The sequence below is a fragment of the Diabrotica virgifera genome, chromosome 3 (genome assembly GCF_917563875.1).
Source record: "Diabrotica virgifera virgifera chromosome 3, PGI_DIABVI_V3a".
Classification (NCBI taxonomy): domain Eukaryota; kingdom Metazoa; phylum Arthropoda; class Insecta; order Coleoptera; family Chrysomelidae; genus Diabrotica; species Diabrotica virgifera.
The window spans coordinates 182984883-183010548 of record NC_065445.1 but is presented as its reverse complement, the minus strand read 5'-3'; the positions used below and the strand labels follow the sequence as shown (position 1 = coordinate 183010548).

At 32.8% G+C, this 25666-nt stretch overlaps 1 protein-coding gene across 2 annotated transcripts; it reads left to right on the top strand.

Annotated features, from left to right (window-relative positions):
- Window positions 1-21520: 21520 nt before the first annotated feature.
- On the top strand, window positions 21521-24272 carry LOC126881445 (uncharacterized). Of its 2 annotated transcripts, none has more exons than XR_007696851.1 (2): window positions 21521-22562; window positions 24108-24272. XR_007696851.1 is itself a non-coding variant. In XM_050645731.1 (2 exons), exons 1-2 carry the CDS (start codon window positions 23053-23055, stop codon window positions 24212-24214), a joined length of 594 nt encoding a protein of 197 aa, XP_050501688.1. In that variant the 5' UTR covers window positions 22572-23052; the 3' UTR covers window positions 24215-24272. The 2 variants fall into 2 exon arrangements, 1 of the variants encoding a protein (XP_050501688.1); XM_050645731.1 differs by lacking the exon at window positions 21521-22562 and adding an exon at window positions 22572-23539.
- Window positions 24273-25666: the final 1394 nt, after the last annotated feature.

The window sequence follows — 25666 nt, the reverse complement described above, 5'->3', positions numbered from 1 at the left end:
TTTATCCATAAGCTTCTTTGTTTCTTCTGATACATAGTTGTCCTTTTTAACATCCTTTTTTGCTATTTCTTTTCCTGATGTAACCATCGTTGCTGTAAGTATGTTGTTTATTTCGTCTATATCTTTATCATCACTGTCTAATTTTTCGGTGAATTATTCTTTTAACAGGTCTTTGTATTTCTCTTTATATTGCCCTAGTTTGTTTCTATCTACTATATCCGAGTTTCTTATTATTTTTCTTTTCATCTCATAGTTACCGTCGATATTAATTTTTGCTCTGACCATCCTGTGATTGCTACCTGTTGTGAATTTGTTAAGAACTGTTACATCTTTAATGATATATCGTTCCGTGGACAGTATGTAGTCGATCTCATTTTTTGTGGACCCATTAGGGCTGATCCATGTCCATTTTCTTTGGGACTTTTTTTTGTAGAAGGAGTTCATTGCGTATAGACGCTTTTCTTCTAGGTAGTTCATCAAAGTAGCACCTCTATCATTTCTCTGGCCGTATCCGAAATTTCCTATTTTAGTTTCTTCTTTGTTTAGTTTCTTACCCAGTTTAGCATTGAAATCTCCTATTACTAGTGTGAGACGATTTTTATGTTCTTCCATAGCCTTTGAAATATCTTCATAAAATAGTTCGATATCTTCGTCATCATAAGCTGTCGTGGGGGCATATACCTGGATAATTTTAATTGTTGTTCTTCTTATTTTGAGTATGACATAGGCGACACGATCTGATATACCTTTGATTATTTGAACATGCTTACTTATGGTTTTATTTATTATAAATCCTACTCCAAAATTACTATTCTTTTCATTTCCTTTATAATACAGTAGATTCCCGGAGTTTAGCTGTATTCGGTTTTCTTCTTTCCTTCGAGTTTCCGATAGGCCTATGATATCCCATTTTATATTTTTTAGTTCTTCCTCCAGTTCATGTACTTTTTCATCCGTGGACATTGATTTAATATTGTATGTCCCTATTGACAGATTGATAGATTTTCTTGGTTTCTGTTGTGTTCGTCTTAGTGGGTTTTTGTTTTTATCTATCAAGAGCGAATTATTGCCTCCCCCAGAATCCGTGAGGCAGACCTTTGAGGTGTGGGATTCAGAAATTTCCTTACCCACCTGGGGACCATTTCCGTTTGTTTTATTATTCGCCATGATAAAAAGAGGGGGGTAATGGCAGTTAAAACACCACGCTTGCCATGCGGGTTGGTGAGTTCTTATTCAGCCGCCCACTCTGGGTCAGACGCTGTTTGTAGCCGCTCACTCTGAGACAGACGCTACTGGTTTGTGAGATTATACTATCCCTAAAATCAAGGGTTGCCAGCTCCGCCATCTTCGCCGTACCGGAAGTATTCTTCGTCGCCTTGGATGCCGTTCTGGACTTCATCCGTGACCCTGGACAAGGGACCCTTAGCAGGTGCTAGCTTCCCGGGTCAGGAAGCTCCTGGAATCTGCAGGGGGCAGGGATTGATTCACTTTCCCTGATAGGACTATCCAATAGAATCCGAGGGACTCCAAAGGAGTTCCTACCCGCTACCCGTTTAATAGGTATATCAAACATATTTGGGGGTAATAATCCGGTCAACTTAGACATCAAAATGCTTGGCAAATAACAAAAATTGCCGGAGAGCCAAATTTTGGTGGAGAGCTAGGGTATACCATAACAAATAAAGTTTAAAAAGTCCCCATCGATTCCATGTGTGCGTCAAAAGTTATTCGGGGTCAAAGCTCAAAATTTGAGATTTTTTGGATTTTTTTTCGAAAACGGTAAGTTTTATCAAAAAAAAACCTTAAACTAAAGTTGTAGATCTTAAAATTCTCTACAAAAATAGTCCTTACTATTTTTTTCCTAAGAGTTGCCATTCCTGAGATATCGCGATTCAAAGAGTCACATTATACATGATATGCACACGTTTCCACACCACCTGTGAGGTAGTGTACTCGGCGCGTTTTTTTTTACCGTGGTTTCCGCTGTAGGCCTACTCCACTAACTGTTTTGACAATTTTACGATAATTTAAGGAAACAATACCGGTCAAGTTCTAGATATTACCTTATTATTGATATTGATTATTGATATTGCTATTGATTGTTAGGTTAACTATTGTTTTGATTTCTTTAGATATTTTAATCAGATTCATATTCTTGAAAGTCTACTTCAACAGTCAAGTCTTCTTCGATTTCATCTTCTTCCTCTTCCTCTTGCTGGATGTTCAAAAATTGTTCAAATGTGACTGAGTCATTGGTCTCTTCATTAAAATCACAGGAGTCTTCCTCTGTTATACTAAACTGGACATTTGAGCAAGACTGACCTTGGCAGTTGGTACACACTAGAGACCACAGCAACCCGACTTTTTTACATCCACATTTGGCACCACAACCTTTTTTGCAATTGCAAAAATAGTGTTAAGGAGTTTTTCTGGAGCAGGTGGGAGTAAGGTTTTAATCGGTTCCAGAGTATTATCTATTAATTTCCAACCCCAGTCTTCTGGATTCAGTTCATTGCCTAGCCATGTTTGAACTTGATAATATACTCGATACAAATGTTGAAAAGCAGATGCTGATGTTGGAGGAAGACATGATAGTTGTAGTTGTTTCTTGTTTCGCGTATTTCTTACAAAAGTTAAGTATCGGTATTTATCAAGACAAATAATTTTTTTTGGAGCTCCATAAACCGCAAGAAGAAAGCGAATTCCTTCCGTAATTATTGTTTGCGGTGTAGAATCAAGTTCTGTAAAAACTTTACAGCAGTCAGTCAAATCTTCTTTTTTTTCGAATAATTTAAGTACTGACGTTTTGCCCCTTCTGTACATTGCGGACGTAGTGTCGCAGCCGGTTATCGCATGTAAAAATAAAATTTAATTTTAGCATTTGGGATAAGCCGATAAACTATTCGAAGAATATATCTCTGTTCGCTGTTGAGCCCTTCCAGGTTTCAGAAAATAAATAACTTTATCTACTGGAGTCCTTGCAGTAATCAGTACCAACAAATCAACACCTTCACCAACTACAATTGTTGTGTTTGTTGCCTTAAATTTTTCAATTGCTGTCTCAATTATAAGGACATCTGCGTCATTTTTAGCTTGTTTAACTTCAATATTCGCAGCTGTTAATTTGTCAGTTACCATTTCAGCTTTCTTTCAGCTTTCTTCTTGCATTTTATGGAGCTCAAAAAAAATTATTTGTCTTGATAAATACCGATACTTAACTTTTGTAAAAAATACGCGAAACAAGAAACAAATACAACTATCATGTCTTTCTCCAACATCAGCATCTGCTTTTCAACATTTGTATCGAGTATATTATCAAGTTCAAACATGGCTAGGCAATGAATTGAATCGAGAAGACTGGGGTTGGAAATTAATAGATAATACCCTGGAACCGATTAAAACCTTACTCCCACCTGCTCCAGAAAAACTCCTTAACACTATTTTTTGCAATTGCAAAAAAGGTTGTAGTGCCAAATGTGGATGTAAAAAAGTCGGGTTGCTGTGTTCTCTAGTGTGTACCAACTGCCAAGGAAAGTCTTGCTCAAATGTCCAGTTTAGTACAACAGAGGAAGACTCCTGTGATTTTAATGAAGAGACCAATGACTCAGTCACAGTTGAACAATTTTTGAACATCCAGCAAAAGGAAGAGGAAGAAGATGAAATCGAAGAAGACTTGACTGTTGAAGTAGACTTTCAAGAATATGAATCTGATTAAAATATCTAAAAAAATCAAAACAACAGTTAACCTAATAATCAATAGCAATATCAATAATCAATATCAATAATAAGGTAATATCTAGAACTTGACCGGTATTGTTTCCTTAAATTATCCTAGAATTGTCAAAACAATTAGTGGAGTAGGCCTACAGGGGAAACCACGGTAAAAAAAAACGCGCCGAGTACACTACCTCACAGGTGGTGTTGAAACGTGTGCATATCATGTATAATGTGACTCTTTGAATCGCGATATCTCAGGAATGGCAACTCTTAGGAAAAAAATAGTAAGGACTATTTTTGTAGAGAATTTTAAGATCTACAACTTTGGTTTAAGGTTTTTTTTTGAGATAAAACTTACCGTTTTCGAAAAAAATTCAAAAAATCTCAAATTTTGACCTTTGACCCCGAATAACTTTTGACGCACACATGGGATCGATGGGGACTTTTTAAACTTTATTTGTTACGGTATACCCTAGCTCTCCACCAAAATTTGGCTCTCCGGCAATTTTTGTTATTTGAAATGTCTATATAGACCGGGTTAAAATGTGAGTTTAAATAACATGTTTTAACCTTGTTAGAAAATAATGTTTTTGTCATTTCATTGTAGTAAGGCGGAATTTGGCTTTTATAGATAACGTCACTGTACTTTACCGTACTTAGATAACTTTCTACCAAAGGTATAGATTTTTTATATTTCACAAAAAAATGTGAAATACTATAAATGATATATCTGGTCGGAAGCAAACGTCTAAAAATATTATACATCTAATACAGTACATTATTTCACGGTTTTTGCTCTAAATTTTAAAGAACTGCTTGGATTGACATGAAATTTGGCATACGCATAGCTTACATGCCAAAGAAAAAAAGTGATATTGTGCCGATGTGTGCCTTTTCCCTGGGGTGATTTTCACCCCCTCTTGGGGTGAAAAATGTATGTCCAAAATAAGTTCTGAAATGGGTAAACTGACCAATTTTAAGTCACTTTTGTTCTATAGAGCTTTTTCGCCAAGTCAACGCTTTTCGAGTTATTTGCGAGTGAATATGTTCATTTTTCAACAAAATAACCACATTTTTAGACGGTTTTTCGCAAATAACTCAAAAAGTAAGTATTTTGTAGAAAAAATGTTCTTATCAAAAATATAGCCTGTAAAAAAGTAAAAAAAAAATGGTGTACGCGATAGGTCTCTGGACCTCGTAGAACCAGAGTTATAGCCAATCAAAAATATATTCATATTCACCAAATTTCAAAAAGAATATTTCGACGTGAAATATATAAAAATTAAGCACTTTTTGGGGAAAACCCATTATAACTTTTTAAAAGTGTTTAAAAAAAGCTTTATTTCTGTTTGTATAAAAAGTTTCTAGCATTAAATTTAAGCAAGTTACGCTCAAAATAAAGTTGGTCCCATTTGTTTCGGCAAAAAAAAAATCGGAAAGACCACCCCCTAATTAGCAACTTAAATGAAATTAATCGTTACCGCTCCACAAATTATTTTACTTATGTTGTGTTTATATGATCTGTAAGTTTTATCTATTCAAAGTGCCTATTTTTGAAGAAATTTGGTTTTAAAGTAAAATTTTAAAAAATTTTAATTTTGAAAAATGCTTTTTTTTTCAAAATAACCTAAAAATTGTTAGAGATACTAAAAATCTCGAAAAAAAAAGTCAGCATTACTTTTCTGAATATCATCTATTTTTTTGTTTTTCTGTTAGACAAAAATTGATTAAGATTTGGTGTTTCTAAATTTGCATACATTCATGATCAGTGACTCGTTCAACCCCTTTTAACTACAGCCCTTTCAAAAATAAGGATTTTTAACCGATGAAACTTACAGATCATATTAAACAATACATACAGGAGTCAAGAAACTTGTGAAGTCGTAACGATTAAGTTCATTTGAAATACTAATTAAGGGGTGATTTTTCCAATTTTTTTACAAAAAAAATGGACTAACTTTATTTTGAGCGTAACTTGTTTACTTTTGATGCTAGACACTTTAAATAAGTTATAATGAGTTTTCCCCGAAATGGGCTTCATTTTTGGTTATGTCACGTTAAAATATTCCATTTGGAATCGAATATGAACCTATTTTTCATTAGCTATAACTCTGCTTCTACTAGGTATAGAGACGTGATATATACACCATTTTTTTAATTTTTTACAGGCTATATTTTTTCTTAGAATGTTTTTTCGACAAAATACTTACTATTTGAGTTATTTGCGAAAAACCGTCTAAAAACGTGGTTATTTTGTTGAAAAATGAACATATTCATTGGCAAATAACTCGAAAAGTATTGACTTAGTAAAAACACTTTATAGAACAAAAGTTACTTAAAATTACTCAGTTTATCCATTTCCGGACTTACTTTGGACGAATATTTTTTCATCCCCAAAAGGGGATGAAAACCACCCCCAGGGCAAAAGCACATATCGGCACAATATCATTTTTTTCTTTGACTTGTTAGCTATGTGTATGCCAAGTTTCATGTCAATCGAAGCAGTTCTTTAAAATTCAGAGGTTTTGCAATATTTTACCGTTAAAGAACGTACTAATAAAATTATTCAATAATCAAAGTAGTTTAAATAAATATTGGTATCTATTGTAATATGGATTACCGACGAAAGCCGACATGATCAACCAAAATGGAAGATGTATTTGGTGACTTTTGTAGTGACCTTCTTGGGTGTGAATCTGTCTTTTAAATTTACTTCTGCTGGTTTAAAAACAAAGCATAGTATCTATCGACTTAGCCCCATGAGTAGGCATTATTATTATTTTTTGCGCTACACCAAGTCAATAGACACTGTATCGATTATTTTACACAAAGTAGTATTAAGGTTGGTAGTTAGAAGTAAAATTGAACATCTAACGTAAAGTTAATGCTACAGAACAAGACCGACGGTATACGGAAAACCACTTTGGATGTTGAATACATTGATAGTAAAATAAATATAATATTACCTATACTAATACGTCGCTGAAAAGTTCTAAAAAACAACTGCTTTTTGTATAAAACCAGACTAAACATCTAAAAATTAAAGAAACAACGCAGAAAACACAAAATATCGCCGATATAACTTGATTTACCTATGAAATGCCAATAGTGTCAAAATTTCATAAATGACAATAGTGTCAAAATTTCATAACAGTGGAGTAAACTTGACTCAGGTTGCACCAATTACAAACAAGCATTATGGCACGATAAATTTGAATTACACCTCCTGGTTTAAAACAGATCATAATAATATAAAATCTATTAAATGTAATCTTGTACGATTTTAATTTTCAAACTTTTACAATAGTTTACAACTTACTCATAAATCGCGCTAATATAAATACACAAAGCCGGTTTCACAAAGTAAAGTTAACTTGTGGTTAAGAGATAACCTCAAAATTACCCCAAAATATGCGTTTCAGTTTCATAATTGTTACCCTTCTGGGTATACCCATAAGGGTAACCCACTCCAACCTCTGGTTAAAAATTCTGTGAGTTAACCATACTTCGCCGTTGACCTGAAACTAAAACGCATATTTTGGGGTAACCTCCGGTTATCTCTTAACCACAAGTTAACTTTACTTTGTGAAACCGGCCGTAAGTGTTTGGGTTAGCAGGTATTTACAGGCGGTTAAACAAGTGTTGAAATCATTGCTTCTATTTGAAGCAGGTAAAAACAGTACAGAACCTTTACAAAGGTGTTCTTTCTATATGTTTCATAATAAACTTTGTTTTCAAATTTTTTGATAAATAGGTATTCTGCGTTTTTATTTATAAGTAACTACACAAAATAAAAATTTATTAAGCAATTACATTTTCTAGTGTGTACTTGTGTAGTTCAAAATGTCCCCATCAAATTAAAAAAAAAAGAAGCAAATATCGTGTTAGAGCGGGCCCCTGTGGGGCCCGGTTCTGCGGAACTCTCTGCGGAACCCGCGGAACCATGCCCAGTACGCCACTGCTGGACTTGTATCATTCTTTTATGAATTACTTTTGACTGACATTGTAAAACTTAATAATATCAATCAAAAACTTTAACACAGGACTTTAGAATCAAAAAAATTAACAAAATGTAAGTGACAATAGTAAGTAAAATCATAGAATATGCTATACGTTCTGAGCTTCGCTGGTGTCGCTCCTAGCGGATTACTAATGCAACTTTCACCGGTAATTTTTAAATTTATTATTTAATTGTTATCGCTTAATATTTACAACGCAAAAAAGTAATTAAATTGTAATCGATTTTTTAAAGATTTTGCTAAATCATTTTAACTTTCCATTAATGAAATATTAATTTCTTACTTCGGATACTTTCACAATTATGGTGTAGATGACTCTTAGATTAATTTATAATTACATATTTCGAAATATTAAAAAACTAAAATTCAGTATTTAAAACGTAAGTATATTTAAGGTAAAAATATACACCACAGCTTTGACCAACTAATATTATTTCCTATTAATGTTTTTAATTTCAATGTTTTAAATCATTCACTTTGACATTTATGTCAAATTTCCAGTATAAGCTTACAGACTTGTCACTACTGGCGCCCGCGAATTTTTAGTTATCCCCTCTACCTACGAGCTCATAGCGTATATATATGTCCAGCACCAACATCTCTACGTAACGTAACTATTCTATTTATTGAGTCTATCTATAACATAGTTTAGGACCCACGAAGTATTTTAAATTAATTTATTGAATTTGTCAATATGATTCTCTATTCTTTGTGTAAGATATTCCAAATCTGCTACATAAGTTTTAATTAAAAAATCGAATTTTTAAGGTGACCACAGAAAGAAATCGCCGGGAGTCAATTTTTTTTAGAATTACTCTTTTTTAACTATTTTCGGTTGTAAGATATGTAGTTTTTGTCCTTCAAAGTTTAATAAAAGCAACGAAAATTAACAATTTTCCTACGCGGCGCGGCGTGACGTTGGGCGCAGAGCTTACAGCGCCATCGTCTATTGGAGATCGCAGCCTAAGCGTTTTCATTAAGAAAATAGAAAATAGTGAGCAGTCTTAGAGGCACACTGTATTTGGCATGAATGATTTGATCCAGAACCTATGTAGATGGTAATTAATGATTTTAACATCTAAAGTAAAAGTTTAAAAAAAGTAAAGTTCTGCACAAAAATTTTTTTAATGTGTTTTTAAAACTCACAAACACGTTGCTTACATAATATTACTTTTGATGATCTGTAAATTTCTAATGGTTATTATTTGTAAATAATACATTGGTTAAATGAGCAACACTAAAATTTATCAATACTCTTATTACCAATTACAAACTCCAATAATATGTTTTCTGCAATTAACAAGACATGCATAACGGATCACGTATATACGCTGAAATTGGATATAATTATTAGAATTCTTCAGAAATGTGGAATTAAAGACATTTTGAGTACAAGGTTCCTTATTTAAATTGTGCCTTAAGAAACAACTTAAATCACCATGATTATGTTAACAATACTAATAGGCATGGATCAATCATCTACTATCTACGACGAGTATGCATGAGTGAAAATGGACTTCTATTCTAAAGCTCTGAAGAACATTTACACAGATTTTTTTATCCAAATTTAATTAACAAAGAATTACGAATTTTTTGTTTCAAAATTTATTTCAAAAACTCAAAATAACCAGACACATTTTCATATTGATGAATTGAAAACTTAAGTATAAGGACCAATACAAAGTTTTATTGAAGTGAATAAATGAGTTTTATAAAAGTTTTAAATGAAAAATTTTCATTTGTAACGTTAGCTGTCAGATATCAACATCGGACAGATGAAACATTTAAAATCCAACGTCTAATCAATAACTGTCAGTCAACTGCTCGCCATCACTCGAAAATGGTTCGGTGATACCGTACCATGACCAAAATTTATATGTTTTTAACGTCTAAGTGGTTGTTCTTACTGTTTTATTATTTTTAATTAAAATCCAGTAATCCAAGAAAAGTAATCTTTCATCATCCGGAGTTGCACAGCAGACCAATGTTCTTAATATGCAAACACTTACAACCCGAAATAGCCGGTACATTGTTTAAATACTTAAAAAACTAAGTAAGTTAAAAAACTTTGTATTTAGACATCTTTTTAATCATTAGTTTAACTTTTTATTGTAGCATTAGCTCTGATGATGACACATATATCGAAAGCGCTTAGCTAAGGAAATTAAATATATTTACACACTTTAATATACTTTTTTCACTTTCTTCGTTCATTCAAGTGTGTACAAAACTTATCAGTCTTTCAACTATTTAAATTTAAAATAAATGTAAAACCTATTTTTGGATGGGGAAAAAGGATTTATTTCGCGGCTGTCATCGCGACCGTCATCTCTTCGGCAAAATAAATTTTGTGCATATATTTATTATGTGTATGTGCATATAAATTCTGTAGGAGTATTTAAATTTAAAATAAATGTAAAATCTATTTTGGAATGAAGAAAAAGGATTGATTTCGTGACAGTCATAGCAACCGTCATTACGTCGACGAAATAAATTTTTGAAGTGAACACTTCTTTAAAAACATTGTGCACTTTTTAGATGGGGAAAAGTATTCAATTAGCGACCGTCATCGCTTCGGCGAAATAAACTTTTGAAGTGAAAACTTCTGTAGAAAAGTTGTGCCCTTTTTAAATGGCGAAAAATTATTGAATTAGCGACCGTCATCCCGACCGTCATTGCTTCGACGAAATAAGCGACGTTGTGCACTTTTTGTGATGGGAAAACCGCATTGAATTTGCGACCGTCATCGCTACGACGAGGTATTAGTAATATATACTATATCTTAAATATAGAGTGTGTAACCGGAGGAGCTTGCGAAGCAAGCGCATTAGTATTTGGAAAAAAAATATTGAGCGACCGTCATCGCTTCGCCGAAATAAATTCTGTACGTTTGTTTATTATGCGTATATAGGTACATATAAATAGTATAAGACGCACCCAATGCGTATATAATATAGATATAGCACTTCTCTTTGGATGGGGAAAAGAATTGATCTCGCGATCGCCAGGGATACGGTGAGATGTTAGTAATTTATATACTATAGGTTGAATTGCGTATAAGTTCGTCCGAAGTTATAATGGTTGGGGGAGGGATAGAGTGGGTACCCGAAGACGCTTGCTTCGCAAGAATTTTTCACTTCTGTAGGTAGGCACTCCCCGAGTGCTTTAATTTTTTTTTTTATTTATTTAGCGTATTGGGATCGTGCAAGTTCGGCAAAGCTACCTCTATTTCTACGCTCTGTACTTTTATTCGCACTTTTAATTATATTGGCCAATTATATTAGTCCTGGTTGCTGGATAATTGTCAAGGCCATAGTCCAAAAAAATAATAAGAAGAAAAAATAAGATGCAGGTTATGCTATGCAAACGTAAACAATTGTATGTAGTAAATAAAATTAGTTATTAAAATGCAGTACTGCAAGCAAAATACAATTATTTAAATTTACCTTTATATAATAATTGCATTTCATATCAATATTGTGGAGCAATATATAATTTTTCTGCTTCAATGACAGAAGGTATGAAATATACGTCAATTTGACAATTTCAATTGACAATATGAATTATTTAAGATAGTTGCAATATTCTCCGCGACTCGCGCACGGTCGTTTCTCGTTTCCCTTCCAAGTACTTGCACACCGCGAATAGCGTAGGATTGTTTTATATGTTAGTTATGTAAAATATTACCCCACCAAACTCTAACAATATAAAGTTATAGCTTTTTATAGAGATCATAAATCCACTCTAGTGCAGCATCTGTGGCATGGAAGAAGTCGACCATGCTACCAGAGTAGGCCGTTAGGGAGTGATGGGGAGATTTCATCATAATGTGCTTATTAGTATGGCAAGGTTCTCTACAGTCGCATAATTGTATCTGGCTCAGTACCCATTTAAAATATGTAGTAAGTCGCAACATAGTCCATGAGATGTTCCAATACAATTTGGAGCCTTCCACTCAAATCGGGTGAATTCCATACCCGGTAAGCGCTTATTTAAGTGTATTGTTATATTATTATGTGATGAGGCTACAGTTTTCCGGGATTCCTCCACATATGCATTTCTTTGAAGTTACTGGCAGTTTTCATTACTATTCCGGACATGAGTAGCTCCATCGTAGAAACGATGTTAGGTGGCCCCTAAAGGCAAGCATCCAAGGATTTTAGTTTGCCTTGTACAAAAACTTATGTAACTGCGTCCACTGATCCGCATCGTACGGATCGCATTATCGGGAATGCCGAAGGGTTGCTTCGAGAGGCAACTTTTGCGATGCGTGCCGATGAGTCATTCGGAATGCTGATCAGTGGACGCACCCCACGCGCTCTGTTCGGAATTTCGCTTGGTCCAGTCACAGTATAAAGAGGGACAGTAAAACCACTTCTCTGTCGGCACTTTGATCTCAAGAAGTAATACCGGCAGTACGCAATGGATAATTCACCAGTGGTGGATGCGGGTTTTCCCTGTTAAAACTCGGACGTTTCTATACGACTAGCAATGCAAGAGTGGGGCAAAAGCGACTAAGAAATTTTTGGGAGAGTGGTTTTACTGTCCCTCTTTATACTGTGGTCCAGTGGGAGCTAATCTATGGCTATTTGCATTTGACGATCGTCTTGTCCGTAATGAATGAAGTAAACTTAGTTTTAACTTTTATTTCATATATAGGTATATTTAGAAAACATTATTATAGGCCATGATAAGTTGATTATGGGGATTAAAATATCATAAATATTACTTATTTCTCATGTTTATTGGTCTTTTTAAAGATATCTTGCTTTGCTACTAACTATGAAAATTTATTCTCGTTAAAAAAAACAACACATTTGTCTATCTTAAAGCAATGAACTTTTTAAAAAATATTAGACTTGTTAATGATGTTACTGAGAGAAGTGTAAAATTGATGCAAGACATTTCATTGTCCCTCAGAAAAGATGAAAAAGCAAGAAAAGTGTGTTACAAGTAGTTGAAAACCGCAGAAAGTATTTTACCGATTTCAGAAAAGCAACTTTATTTAATCTTTAAAACTTTTACTGATGTAGTTATAGTCCATGTGGTGAGACCGCTCCCGTCTGGAAAAATTTCTGATTCGGTTTCTTTGTGGATTCCTATTCAAAAATGTTCCCTTTAAACAAATCTGGAGGGTGCCGGGCGGAATTTTTGGGCAGAAATTGTTTAAACAATTTTTTTAAACAAATACAAAAGATCGCGTTTTTTTTGCTCCATACATATATTTTTAAGTTTCGTGGGTCATTCTAAACAAGGAAGGTATCTTGTAAATTTTCTCAAAAATTGATAGTTTTCGAGTTATAACCGATTTAATATCTGAAAAATGCGAAAATACGCATTTTCGAGGCCTAAAATCTCATATTTAAATTAGTATTTTTGAGGTTGCCATATACTTAAATTGAAGTTTAGACATTCAGCTTCAAGATTCTGAAGAGTGATCGCGTCCAACTTTAATTTATATCGTTGTTTTTTAATTGTTAAATATGCATGTTCTTCCGTTTTTTTGCCGGTGCGGGGCGCTCTATTTCAAAAATCTCCTATGTTCCTCCGAAAAATATTTTTTCTAGATTCTTTGGGATATTCTAAATAAAATAAATTTCTTGACATTTTTCTCAAAAGTCAATAGTTTTAAAGTTATAAGCGGTTTAAAATCCGAAAAATGACAAAAAAACGTATTTTCGGTTTTTAAATGGCTTATAACTTTAAAACTATTAATTTTTGAGAAAAATGTCAAGAAACTTTTTTTATTTAGAATGTCCCAAAGAATCTACAAAAAAATATTTTTCGGAGGAAAATAAGAGATTTTTGGAATAGAACGTGCCGCACCGGCAAAAAAATCGGATGGACATGCATATTTAACAATTAAAAAACAACGATTTAAATTAAGGTTAGACGCGATAACTCTTCAGAATCTTGAAGGTGAATGTTTAAAATTCAATTTAAGTATATGGCAACCTCAAAAATACCAGTTTAAATATGAGTTTTTAAGCCGTATGCGTATTTTCGCATTTTTCAGATTTTGAATCGCTTGTAACTCGAAAACTATCAATATTTGAGAAAATTTACAAGATACCTTTCTTGTTTAGAATGACCCACGAAACTAAAAAATATATGCTATGGAGCAAAAAAACGTGATCTTTTGTATTTGTTTAAAAAAATTGTTTAAACAATTTCTGCCCAAAAATGCTGCCCACCACCCTTCATATTTGTTTAAAGGGGACATTTTTAAATAGGAATCCACAAAGAAACCGAATCAGAAATTTTTTCCAGACGGGAGCGGTCTCACCACATGGACTATTACCATTTTCCATTTAAATCAAATTGTAACAGCTTTGTGTATTCCTTTATATTCAAATGTATAATTAGTTAGAAAAATGTTTGCTACTAAGCGGTCTACCGTCGTGTTTCTGTTATAGCTTGCGATCTACCGAGAGAATAATTGGTGTATAAGCTGTAATATTACTATGCCGATAAAAAAATGTTTACAAATCATTTTTGAATGTATTTTTTAAATACATAATAATAATAATAATAATAATAGAGTTTATTTATAGTAATTAGTACATAATAATAAACCCAAGTTCTCACTGAAGTTGTTAGTCACGTGGACTACAACTTGTGCGTGAGGGTTAAATTTTGATTAGGTATAAAAACAACATTAATTTATCTTACATGTATGTAAAGTTTGTGTAAGGTTTTATAGGTCTAAAGTTAATAATTTTCGAAATATTTAAAATGACGTAATATGAGACTTTTACCAGTATAGTGTCATTTTTAAAAAATTTAATATCTTTGACATAGGTATATCAATATAATATACAATGTGATCACTATTTGCAAATACAATTTTTTTTTCATTTTTTTAAATAGTATCCCTGTATATTAGTATTGAATTTTGCACTAAATATTACAGGCTTTCTTTTATCAGGCTGTATGCGCCTAGCATGTTTCGTTTTGTAGATATTTAAAAAAGAACTATGTATTTTACCTTTTTGCGAATTTATTATTACTATACATATACATTAAAACATCATATTTTACCATACTAATAAATGTAGTTAATATGCATAAATTAATTATTAAATTAAATAAACAACCAATTTTAAAGTCTACTTTAGTAATTTTTCTACCCTAGCAGGTAGTGGCATCGGCAATCCGATCTCTGCCGATACAGTGGACGCAGTATGAAAAATTAATCCGATGCGTACGATGCGTCCGATGCGTACGATGCGGGTCTGTGGACGCTTGCCTTAACTGGCCGACCCTGCTATTTTTACTCTATATCGGGGCTGGTCTTCGTTCTCTCTATGCATTTCTTATATGATCGTTATATCAATATTTTTTCAGGTTTGAGATGTAGTCACTCTTTTAGCTCTACCAAGTTCTTTGGCATTAATTTGCCAAAATGTCGAATTGTCAATATTATAACTTCAAACATTCTTTATTTATCTTAAAAACGTTATTGATTTTAAAATAAATACAAAGGTGTTCGTTTGGAATGTTATAAAGAAATTTTTTTTTTTTGTACTCAATTGTTTTCATCATATTCACATATTCTCATGCCCACAGCAGTTGTCGAATTTATGCGTTTTAGTTTCTAATCCATTATTTCTTCTACGCTTTACAATTCGCCAAATTTTGGCTTTTTCTTATTGCTCCCAGTTTTTTAAATCTATTCCATTAGCTTTTCTTTGGCCTAATTCTTTCCTTTTACCCATTTTTTAGCTTCTACCATTTTCTTCAGTAACTTATTTTCATTCATCCTTACCCTATGTCCAAACGATGCAAATTTTTTGAAGTGAAAACTTCTTTAGGGACGTTGTGCGATTTTTGGATAGGGGAAAAAGCATTGAATTCGCGACCGCCATCGCTTATATATTATGTGTATGTATATATAAATTGTGTAGAGGAATTTAAAATAAATGTAAAACCTATTTTAGGATGGGGAAAAAAGATTTATTTCGCGACCGTCGCGTCATCGCGACCGTCATCTCTTCGGCGAAATAAATTTTTTTACGTATCTATATTATGTGTATGTATAGTATACATAAATTATATAGAAGCATTAATATTTAAAATAAAAGTAAAACCTGTTTTTGGATGAGGAAAAAGGATTTATTTCGCGGCCGTCATCACGACCGTCTTCTCTTCGGCGACATAAATTTTGTGCGTATATTTATTATATATATATATATATATATATATATATATATATATATATATATATATATATATATATATATATATATATATATATATATATATATATATATATATATATATATATATATATATATATATATATATATATATATATATATATATATGTTTGAAAAACAAAAAAACAAAAGATGTAAATCTTTGAAACACACTCAGTGATCAAAAGATCTAAGTTATTGGTTTACCGACCAAACGTAACTAAATCAAACAAATGAAATAGAGAATGTGGAAAAATCCCCTTACGAACAATTCACACATCCACCATTTCAGGTTGGGAAAAATTTCTTGAATAGAATCAAAGATCCAAACACCTGTTCTTAGAAATGTGTTTCGCCCTCTTCAACCTCTCTGGGCTTATCAATAAAGATGAGAGGTTGAATATCTTTAGACACATTCCATCAAAAAACAACATTCGAGACCCAGACATAGCAGGAGCGTATATCTACGCCGCATAATCTGACCATGACAGCCTCACGTTTTAATTCCCTAATTACTATAAGTAAAATATATGTTTGAAAAACAAAAAAACAAAAGATGTAAATCTTTGAAACACACTCAGTGATCAAAAGATCTAAGTTATTGGTTTACCGACCAAACGTAACTAAATCAAACAAATGAAATAGAGAATGTGGAAAAATCCCCTTACGAACAATTCACACATCCACCATTTCAGGTTGGGAAAAATTTTCTTGAATAGAATCAAAGATCCAAACACCTGTTCTTAGAAATGTGTTTCGCCCTCTTCAACCTCTCTGGGCTTATCAATAAAGATGAGAGGTTGAATATCTTTAGACACATTCCATCAAAAAACAACATTCGAGACCCAGACATAGCAGGAGCGTATATCTACGCCGCATAATCTGACCATGACAGCCTCACGTTTTAATTCCCTAATTACTATAAGTAAAATATATGTTTGAAAAACAAAAAAACAAAAGATGTAAATCTTTGAAACACACTCAGTGATCAAAAGATCTAAGTTATTGGTTTACCGACCAAACGTAACTAAATCAAACAAATGAAATAGAGAATGTGGAAAAATCCCCTTACGAACAATTCACACATCCACCATTTGATTCTATTCAAGAAATTTTTCCCAACCTGAAATGGTGGATGTGTGAATTGTTCGTAAGGGGATTTTTCCACATTCTCTATTTCATTTGTTTTATATATATATATATATATATATATATCGTGTAGGAGTATTTAAATTTAAAAGATGTGTAAAATCTATTTTGGAATGAAGAAAAAGGATTGATTTCGCGACAGTCATCGCGACCGTCATTGCGTCGACGAAATAAATTTTTGAAGTGAACACTTCTTTAAGGACATTGTGCACTTTTTAGATGGGGAAAAGTATTCAATTAGCGACCGTTATCGCGACCGTCATCGCTTCGGCGAAATAAACTTTTGAAGTGAAAACTTCTGTAGAAACGTTGTGCCCTTTTTAAATGGCGAAAAATATTGAATTAGCGACCGTCATCCCGACCGTCATTGCTTCGATGAAATAAATTTTTGAAGTGAAAACTTCTTTAGGGACGTTGTGCACTTTTTAGATGGGGAAAAAGTATTGAATTAGCGACCGTCATCGCGACCGCCATTGCTTCGACGAAATAATGTTTTGAAGTGAAAACTTCTTTAAGGACGTTTTGCGCTTTTTAGATGGGGAAAATGTATTGAATTTCGGCGAAATAAATGTTTGAAGTGAAAACTTCTGTAGAAACGTTGTGCCCTTTTTAAATGGCGAAAAAGTATTGAATTAGCGACCGTCATCCAGACCGTCATTGCTTCGACGACAATAAATTTTTACTTTAGGAACTTCTTTAGGAACGTTGTGCCTTTTTAGATGGGGAAAAAGTATTGAATTAGCGATCGTCATTGCTTCGACGAAATAATGTTTTGAAGTGAAAACTTCTTTAACCCGGCATTGGTCGCTAGGTAGGTTGTTACGCGAGTGGTCGCGCGTGAGATTTTCTCTCACATATCCAACTTTTGCCTTTCTTTACAAAATTTTACAAAAAAGATGAGGTTTCATCAACGATAGAGCCATTAGCTTTAAAAAGACACGACTTTTTCTGTTTTATTATTATTATCTTTATAGAAAATATGACTATTGATGCCGCTAATATTTAACATTGAAAAATATATGGTAAGTGACCATTTACAAGTAACCCGTGAAACAGAATATAGGATTTTCATATCATCGACCACATACACGACGCCTTTTATTACATCATAAAACGATATTATTTTAAAATAAAAAGGAAAAAATTCCTCTCATTGGCTGTATACCACAATAAAAAACTAACTAAGGAAGTAAAACTTCGCTTGTAGGTAAATGGTAAATTTATATACCATTTACCTACAAGCGAAGTTTTACTTCCTTAGTAAGATATTATTTTAGGTTTAAGGGGAAAAATAAAATTAATTTTTATACAGAGTTGATGACGCCGGTGGTCGCTTGATGAGAGAATCTCTCACATGAAGCGCACTGACTTAACAATATGGTGATTCTAAGAAAACTGAGTCACTATCTGAGCGGAAGGGTCTATTATATTGTAGAGGGAGGATAGTTAGGAGACTAGAAGGAACTACAGCGCGTATAATTTCCCAGAAAAAAAGTTGTGCGCAATTTTCTGAAACCGTGAGAGAAAATCTCATATAGCGACCACTGGCGGGTTAAGGATGTTTTGCCCTTTGTAGATGGGGAAAATTATTGAATTTCGCTTCGGCGAAATAAATTTTTGAAGTGAAAACTTCTGTAAAAACGTTGTGTCCTTTTTAAATGGCGAAAAAGTATTGAATTAGCGACCGTCATTGCTTCAACGAAATAAATTTTTGAAGTGAACACTTCTTTAAGGACATTGTGCACTTTTTAGATGGGGAAAAGTATTCAATAAGCGACCGTTATCGCGACCGTCATCGCTTCGGCGAAATAAACTTTTGAAGTGAAAACATCTGTAGAAACGTTGTGCCCTTTTTAAATGGCGAAAAAGTCTTGAATTAGCAACCGTCATCGCGACCGCCATTGCTTCGACGAAATAAGGTTTTGAAGTGAAAACTTCTTTAAGGACGTTTCGCCCTTTTTAGATGGGGAAGATGTATTGAATTTCGCTTCGGCGAAATAAATGTTTGAAGTGAAAACTTCTGTAGAAACGTTGTGCCCTTTTTAAATGGCGAAAAAGTATTGAATTAGCGACCGTCATTGCTTCGACGAAATAATGTTTTGAAGTGAGGACGTGAAGTTTAAGGACGTTCTGCCCTTTGTAGATGGGAAAAATTATTGAATTTCGCTTCGGTGAAATAAATTTTTGAGGTGAAAACTTCTGTAGAAACGTTGTGCCCTTTTTAAATGGCGAAAAAGTATTGAATTAGCGACCGTCATTGCTTCGACGAAATAAATTTTTGAAGTCAAAACTTCTTTAGGGACGTTGTGCACTTTTTAGATGGGGAGAAAGTATTGAATTAGCGACCGTCATTGCGACCGTAATTACTTCGACGAAATAATGTTTTGAAGTGAAAACTTCTTTAATAACCTTTTGCCCTTTGTAGATGGGAGAAAGTATTGAATTTCGTTTGGCGAAATTTTTGAAGTGGAAACTTCTGTAGAAACGTTGTGCCCTTTTTAAATGGCGAAAAAGTATTGAATTAGCGACCGTCATCGCGACGGTCATTGCTTCGACGACAATAAATTTTTTAAGTGAAAACTTCTTCAGGGACGTTGTGCCTTTTTAGATGGGGAAAAAGTATTGAATTAGCGACCGTCATTGCTTCGACGACAATAAACTTTTGAAGTGAAAACTTCTTTAGGGACGTTTTGCCCTTTTTAGATTAAGAAAAATATTGAATTAACGACCGTCATCGCGACCGTCATTGCTTCGACGAAAATAATTTTTTTAAGTGAAAGCACTCTAGAATTAAAGATGTTTTCGTGCCAGAGGCAGTAGCGGATCTAGAAATTTGCCTTGGAAGGGGAAATTTGCGTTTGGGGAAACTTCCAAAAAAAACCCAACCACAAGACTTAAAAAAGATAAATTCAGATTACATAAAAGACATAAATAATAACTTAAAGGCTTAAGTTCCCTTAATATTCCTAACTAGCGTGTTTATTGGATTGAATTTATCTTTCTGTGGTTTCGGTTTCATATTAGCTAATACATTTTTATGTTTGAACAATTTTTTTCTTTAATTTTGGGCCTTGTTAGGGGGGGGGGGGAATTTTCTCATTTTTGCTCCCCGTAGATCCGCTGTTTTGTCGGGAACGTGCGTGGTCATGAATAATGTTTGCAAGGCTATATCATCTGTACTAGATATATAAATAATCATAAACATTTCAATATTCATTTCAGTACTATTTATTTTGCCGCATACTGTATATACCTAATACATTATAAATACAAAAATTAGTTATTAACAAATAAGGGTCATAAATGGCATTCGTTTAAATCGCTTCAGGTAAAAATAGGGTAATTAATAGAGCTCGAGAAATATGCAAAACGCATATTAAGTGCATATTTGCATATTTTGAATAAATTGGATAAGTGCATATGCATTTATTGAAAGTGCATATTTTCAGATATATCACAATATGGACAAACATCTGAGGACACCAGTAATGCAATTTAGCAAGGTTGGTAAAAAACGTGTCTCGGAAATACTCCTTATTGGTATTAGCATATTTATAATGACAATAGGCCCTAATAAACAGCAATAAGCCGATTGCCGGCAGTAAAAATAAGATCATAAATCCTTATGATTTTTCCCGAAAGCTTAACATATTATTAGAATTTGTATTAGCAAAACACAAATTGCAACCGTCGTTCTGTTCTGTGCGTAGTTATTTCAGTAAAGTTCTGTGTAAGTGTAAAACAAAGTAAGTACAAGTAAATCAATTCTTATGAAAAAGTGGATTAATAGTAAAACAAAGTTCAAAATTATTAATAACAACCATATATTAATCAATTACTAAATTAGAAAAGTGAAACAGTATGAGGGATATGAAAAAATAATTCAAATAATAGTTATTTATGTACCAAGTGCCACACATCATTAGATGGTATAAGCGGCTCCTGATTATATATGTATCAAGTCAGTAAAGGACTCTTTATCGAACGAGTCTGATATTACGAGCAGAGAGAGCGAAGCGAGCGAGGCAAGTAACAGACGAGTTCGATAAAAAAGAGTATTTACTGACGTGGTGCATACAAAATTTTATCGCCAATCATAAAAAACAATAACACTTACTTAATTACATCCTTCTAATGAAAAAGGGTGTGTGTACTTTGTACGCACGTCAGAAGTTATACTTCTATTACTATGATTTCAGCGAAAGAAATATATTTTAAAGTTTAATTGTATTTTTATTTAAGTATTAAACTTATTTTAATACTTACAATAAAACCAACAATTAAAAATAACGGTAATAGTTACGTCATTTTTTATGAATTGTAGCCTCGCGTATTTGCTTTTCTCTTAATGAATCGTAGAAAAGCAAAATAAATATAAAGTTAGTTATCATATAACGGAAGTATCAGTATAAAGGAAGTAGCACAGAAAACTACAATAAATATCTTTCACATACCACCAGATTGACAACAGGTGGAATACTTTCTTTGGTTACACCTCTTGAGATTTTCAAAATTTATAAATCATACAGGATGCCCAGGAAATTAAGATGAGAGAATTTCCTCAGCGTGGTAAAAGTTCCAACAAGAAAGATTCCTTAATATTCCTGCAAAAAAATAAATGATTTAAAAATATATAAACATTTTCAATTTCTTTGCAACACGAAAATGCAGCAGCTGCATAATGCTCTGGTTAAATCGGAGAGTGCAGGAAGAGTCTATACCGGTTTCGGAGGTCTTTTTCCCCTTATCAGTAGTCCCATATCCTCTTCTCTCTGATTTCCCCAGGCATCACACTTTGGGCCTTTCCGTATTGCAAAGAAAGAAATGTCACGGATGAACTAGAGCCATCTACCGAAAAACAAAGTAAGTTATCAATCGAAGTAGCACAGAAAACGACAATAAATATCTGACCATACCACCAGATTGACAACAGGTGGAATACTTTCTTTGGTTACACCTTCTGAGAATTTCAAAATTTATAGATCATACAGGATGCCGAGGAAATTAAGATGAGAGAATTTTAAATAATTCACAACTCATCTGCTCATCTGCCGTTGTAGAAGCATTAAGGAATCTTTCTTGTTGGAACTTTTACCACGCTGTCTATAATATATATATTAGGTATATACCCAAACAGCACAGTACGTTTTAAGTACGTACAATTTTGGTACTGTACGTACATGATGTAAAATGTACGTTTTAAGTACGTACACTGGTGTACATACCAGTACGTACAGAAGAGTACGTACTAAGTACGTACTATTACGTCCAAGTATGTACCATGAGAAAGAAGAGCTAAGGCATATTTATTATGTCAGGTTATGTTAACCTAACCTAATTTATTTGGTTAGGAAGGAACTTTCCTTCCACCTCGAGTACAGTTTTGATGTGATAATTCATTGCAAGACAGTTTCATTTAGATTTTTTTTACTTATTTTTGGTGTTGGAGCTTAGTGTGGTTTCCTGTTATCTTATTGAGGTGAGTGTTTTTAACTTATTATAGTCATACTGAAAAATGTATTTTGTGGGCGAGGAAGTTAGATAAATAAAATTAAATAAAAAATAAATATATTTAAAACAAAACCATTTGGCAAACTTTAATAAGTTTTGCTTGTTTTTGTACTTCAAATATGAATTTTTTTTCATATTGGTGAATAAAAAGGTAATTTTAACAATTAATTCATCATTTAGGTAGGTATCTATTTTAAATTTTAGACATGTCATCAAATAGTAAACATTACAAAAATGCTACAAAGCAATTGAAACGATTTAAGCAAATGAATGTGCAAAAAACATCTAGTTTTAATATTTCAGTGAAAAGTGAAATACTAGTTTAGATAATAAAACTATGGATATGACAGACACTAATAATAATTCAATGGATGTTTTTGAAAATTTAGAACATCATCCATTACCACACTCTCTTTCAGACACACTCTGTTTTGAATATGAGAATATATTATTAGAAGATGAAAAATGTATTATTGATACTACGGAGGATACTACATAAAAGTCTTACCAGTAGCTTATCAGAATGGTGCTGTAAACATAATATTACACATGTGGCTATTAATGACCTGTTAAATATTTTAAAACCATATCATCCTGAATTACCCCGAGATGCTAGAACTCTGTTACACACTCTAAGGAAAACTATTCTACAACCAATAAACTCAGGTCACTATATTCATTTTGGATTGAGAAATTGTTTGCAAAAACTACTGTCTCAGTATTCTGGAGAAGAGTGTCTTGATACTGTAGAAATTTTAATTAATATAGATGGTCTTCCACTTTCAAAAAGTCCATCCAGTCAAGTGTATCCAATTTTATGCAGTTTATATCCGAAACAGGGGCCAGTTGATATAGTTGGTATATATCACGGTTATGAGAAACCCAAAGATTCTAATTTATTTTTAGAAAAATTTGTAGAAGATGCCATAGAAATAATTAATAATGGTATGAAATATGAAAGTAGAACTTATTTTATTAAAATTAATGGTTTTATTTGTGATGCTCCTGCTAAAGCATACATTACATGTACTAAAGGTCATTCTGGTTACATGTCTTGCAGTAAATGTGACATTGAAGGGGTTTACACTAATAGGATTTGTTTTCCTGACACGAAGAATTTTCATTTGCGCACTGCATAAATTTGACTGTATTTAAACTACATTTGACTGTAATTAAATGCGTTATGTAACAAAGATATGTACTATACAGTTAACTATAATTTATTGGGCTTAAAATAAAGCATTTAATCATACTAGAGGGACATCAGTCTTAAAACAGATTTTTTTAAATTATTGTAAAAAACAACCCACTTCTAAATTTATAAATATTTAGAGCAGTTGCAAAAATGAATTGATTTTCGGAGACACACAAGGCAGACATACATTTAGCAGTATTATTTATTTATATGGGTGTATTTCCATGGGTTAATTAATGCTTCAGTTGATGATGGTTGTGATAAAATATTCTTTATCAAAAGTATCCAGTTTTATAATTTGATATTCTTTCTTTATAGAAGCTGCAATAAAAAGTGAAAAATGTAGTGATAAGAAGGTGGCGGAGCAAGAAATTGGACGATGGTTGAGGAGAGCCGGGGATCGCTTAAAAACTTTCAAGGAATAGGAATCAGAATAAAAATTGAATTTATTTATTTTTTAAATAATAAAGATATACTCACCTATATTTACTTTTATTTACATAAATCATCATAAGTGTGTATAGTATGTACATAATATTATGTATATACAGTGATGAGCGCGCTAATAACCGGCAACATAGCACAAAAGATGGAAAACATATTAAATTGTGAGATAAAAAGAAATAAAACTAGTAGAGTTGTTAAAATTAGCGATAGTAACATATAAATTGATATTATATTGATTGTTTCCCACCTTTAGACGTATCAGAGGAGTATGTCAACTAAAACTGTCACTGTGACAGTGGCATTTCTCAAAATCGTCCGATACGTCTAAAGGTGGGAAACAATCAATATAATGTCAATCTACAAGTTACTATCGCTAAATTTAACACCTTCACTAGGTTAATCTCTTTTTATCTCACAACTTACTATGTTTTCCATCTTTTGCTTGTTATTTTGTCGGTTATTAGTGCGCTCATCACTGTATAGTATGTACTACGTACATACCTTCAATATGTATCTACTAGGTACGTACTAGGTACGTACCGTCAGTATGTACTAGGTACGTATCGTCAGTACGTATTAGGTACGTACCTTCAGTACGTACTAGGTACGTACTATAATTTGGAAAATGTACGTCTTATGTACGTATTAAGTACGTACTTCGTACAGCAAAGTACGTACATTGTACGTACTTTAGGTCCCATCAGTACGTACTTAGTATGTCTTATGTACGTACTTGTGCTTACTGGGTAGTACCCAAATAATCCATTTGCAACCTGGCTGCTCAAGTGTCCCGACAAAAACCTTATTTCTCTGGACTACAAGTATGAAGACAACATATGAACAAATTCTCAATGTAATAAAGCTAACCAAAAAATACGATGTAGATACCAAAGGTTATAGAGATATGGATTAAGCGAGTTGTAGAAGGAGAAGGTGATATGAGTTGAGAGAGAAAAATGAATGTGGATAAGATGATTGAATAATTTTATATCAATGAGGAACTCATAGTTGCTAATATTTTGTTTTACATCCTAAATATAAGTTATATGTTATATACTCGAAAGACATTAGTTGACGAAAACAAAAAAAGTAGTCAAAAATGAAATAGATTTAATTATCGTTAATAGAAAATAATATTAAACAATACTTAGCGAGACTACTACAAGATCTAATAAGTATTCGTCATACATTTTAAAAAAATCAACATTGAACTAAAAAAAATATCCCTAAAAATTATAAGAGAGAGATATAATTGCTGATGTGAAGCAGAGATTTATTCAATGGTTAGATTATTTTCAACAACTATATTTAATAATGAAAGAGTAGAACTAGCTGTAAAAACTACAGAGGATACCGGAGCAATAATGTTACAATATGAAGTTATACAGGATTTTCCAATATAGAATTCCGAACTTTGACAGTTGGTAGCG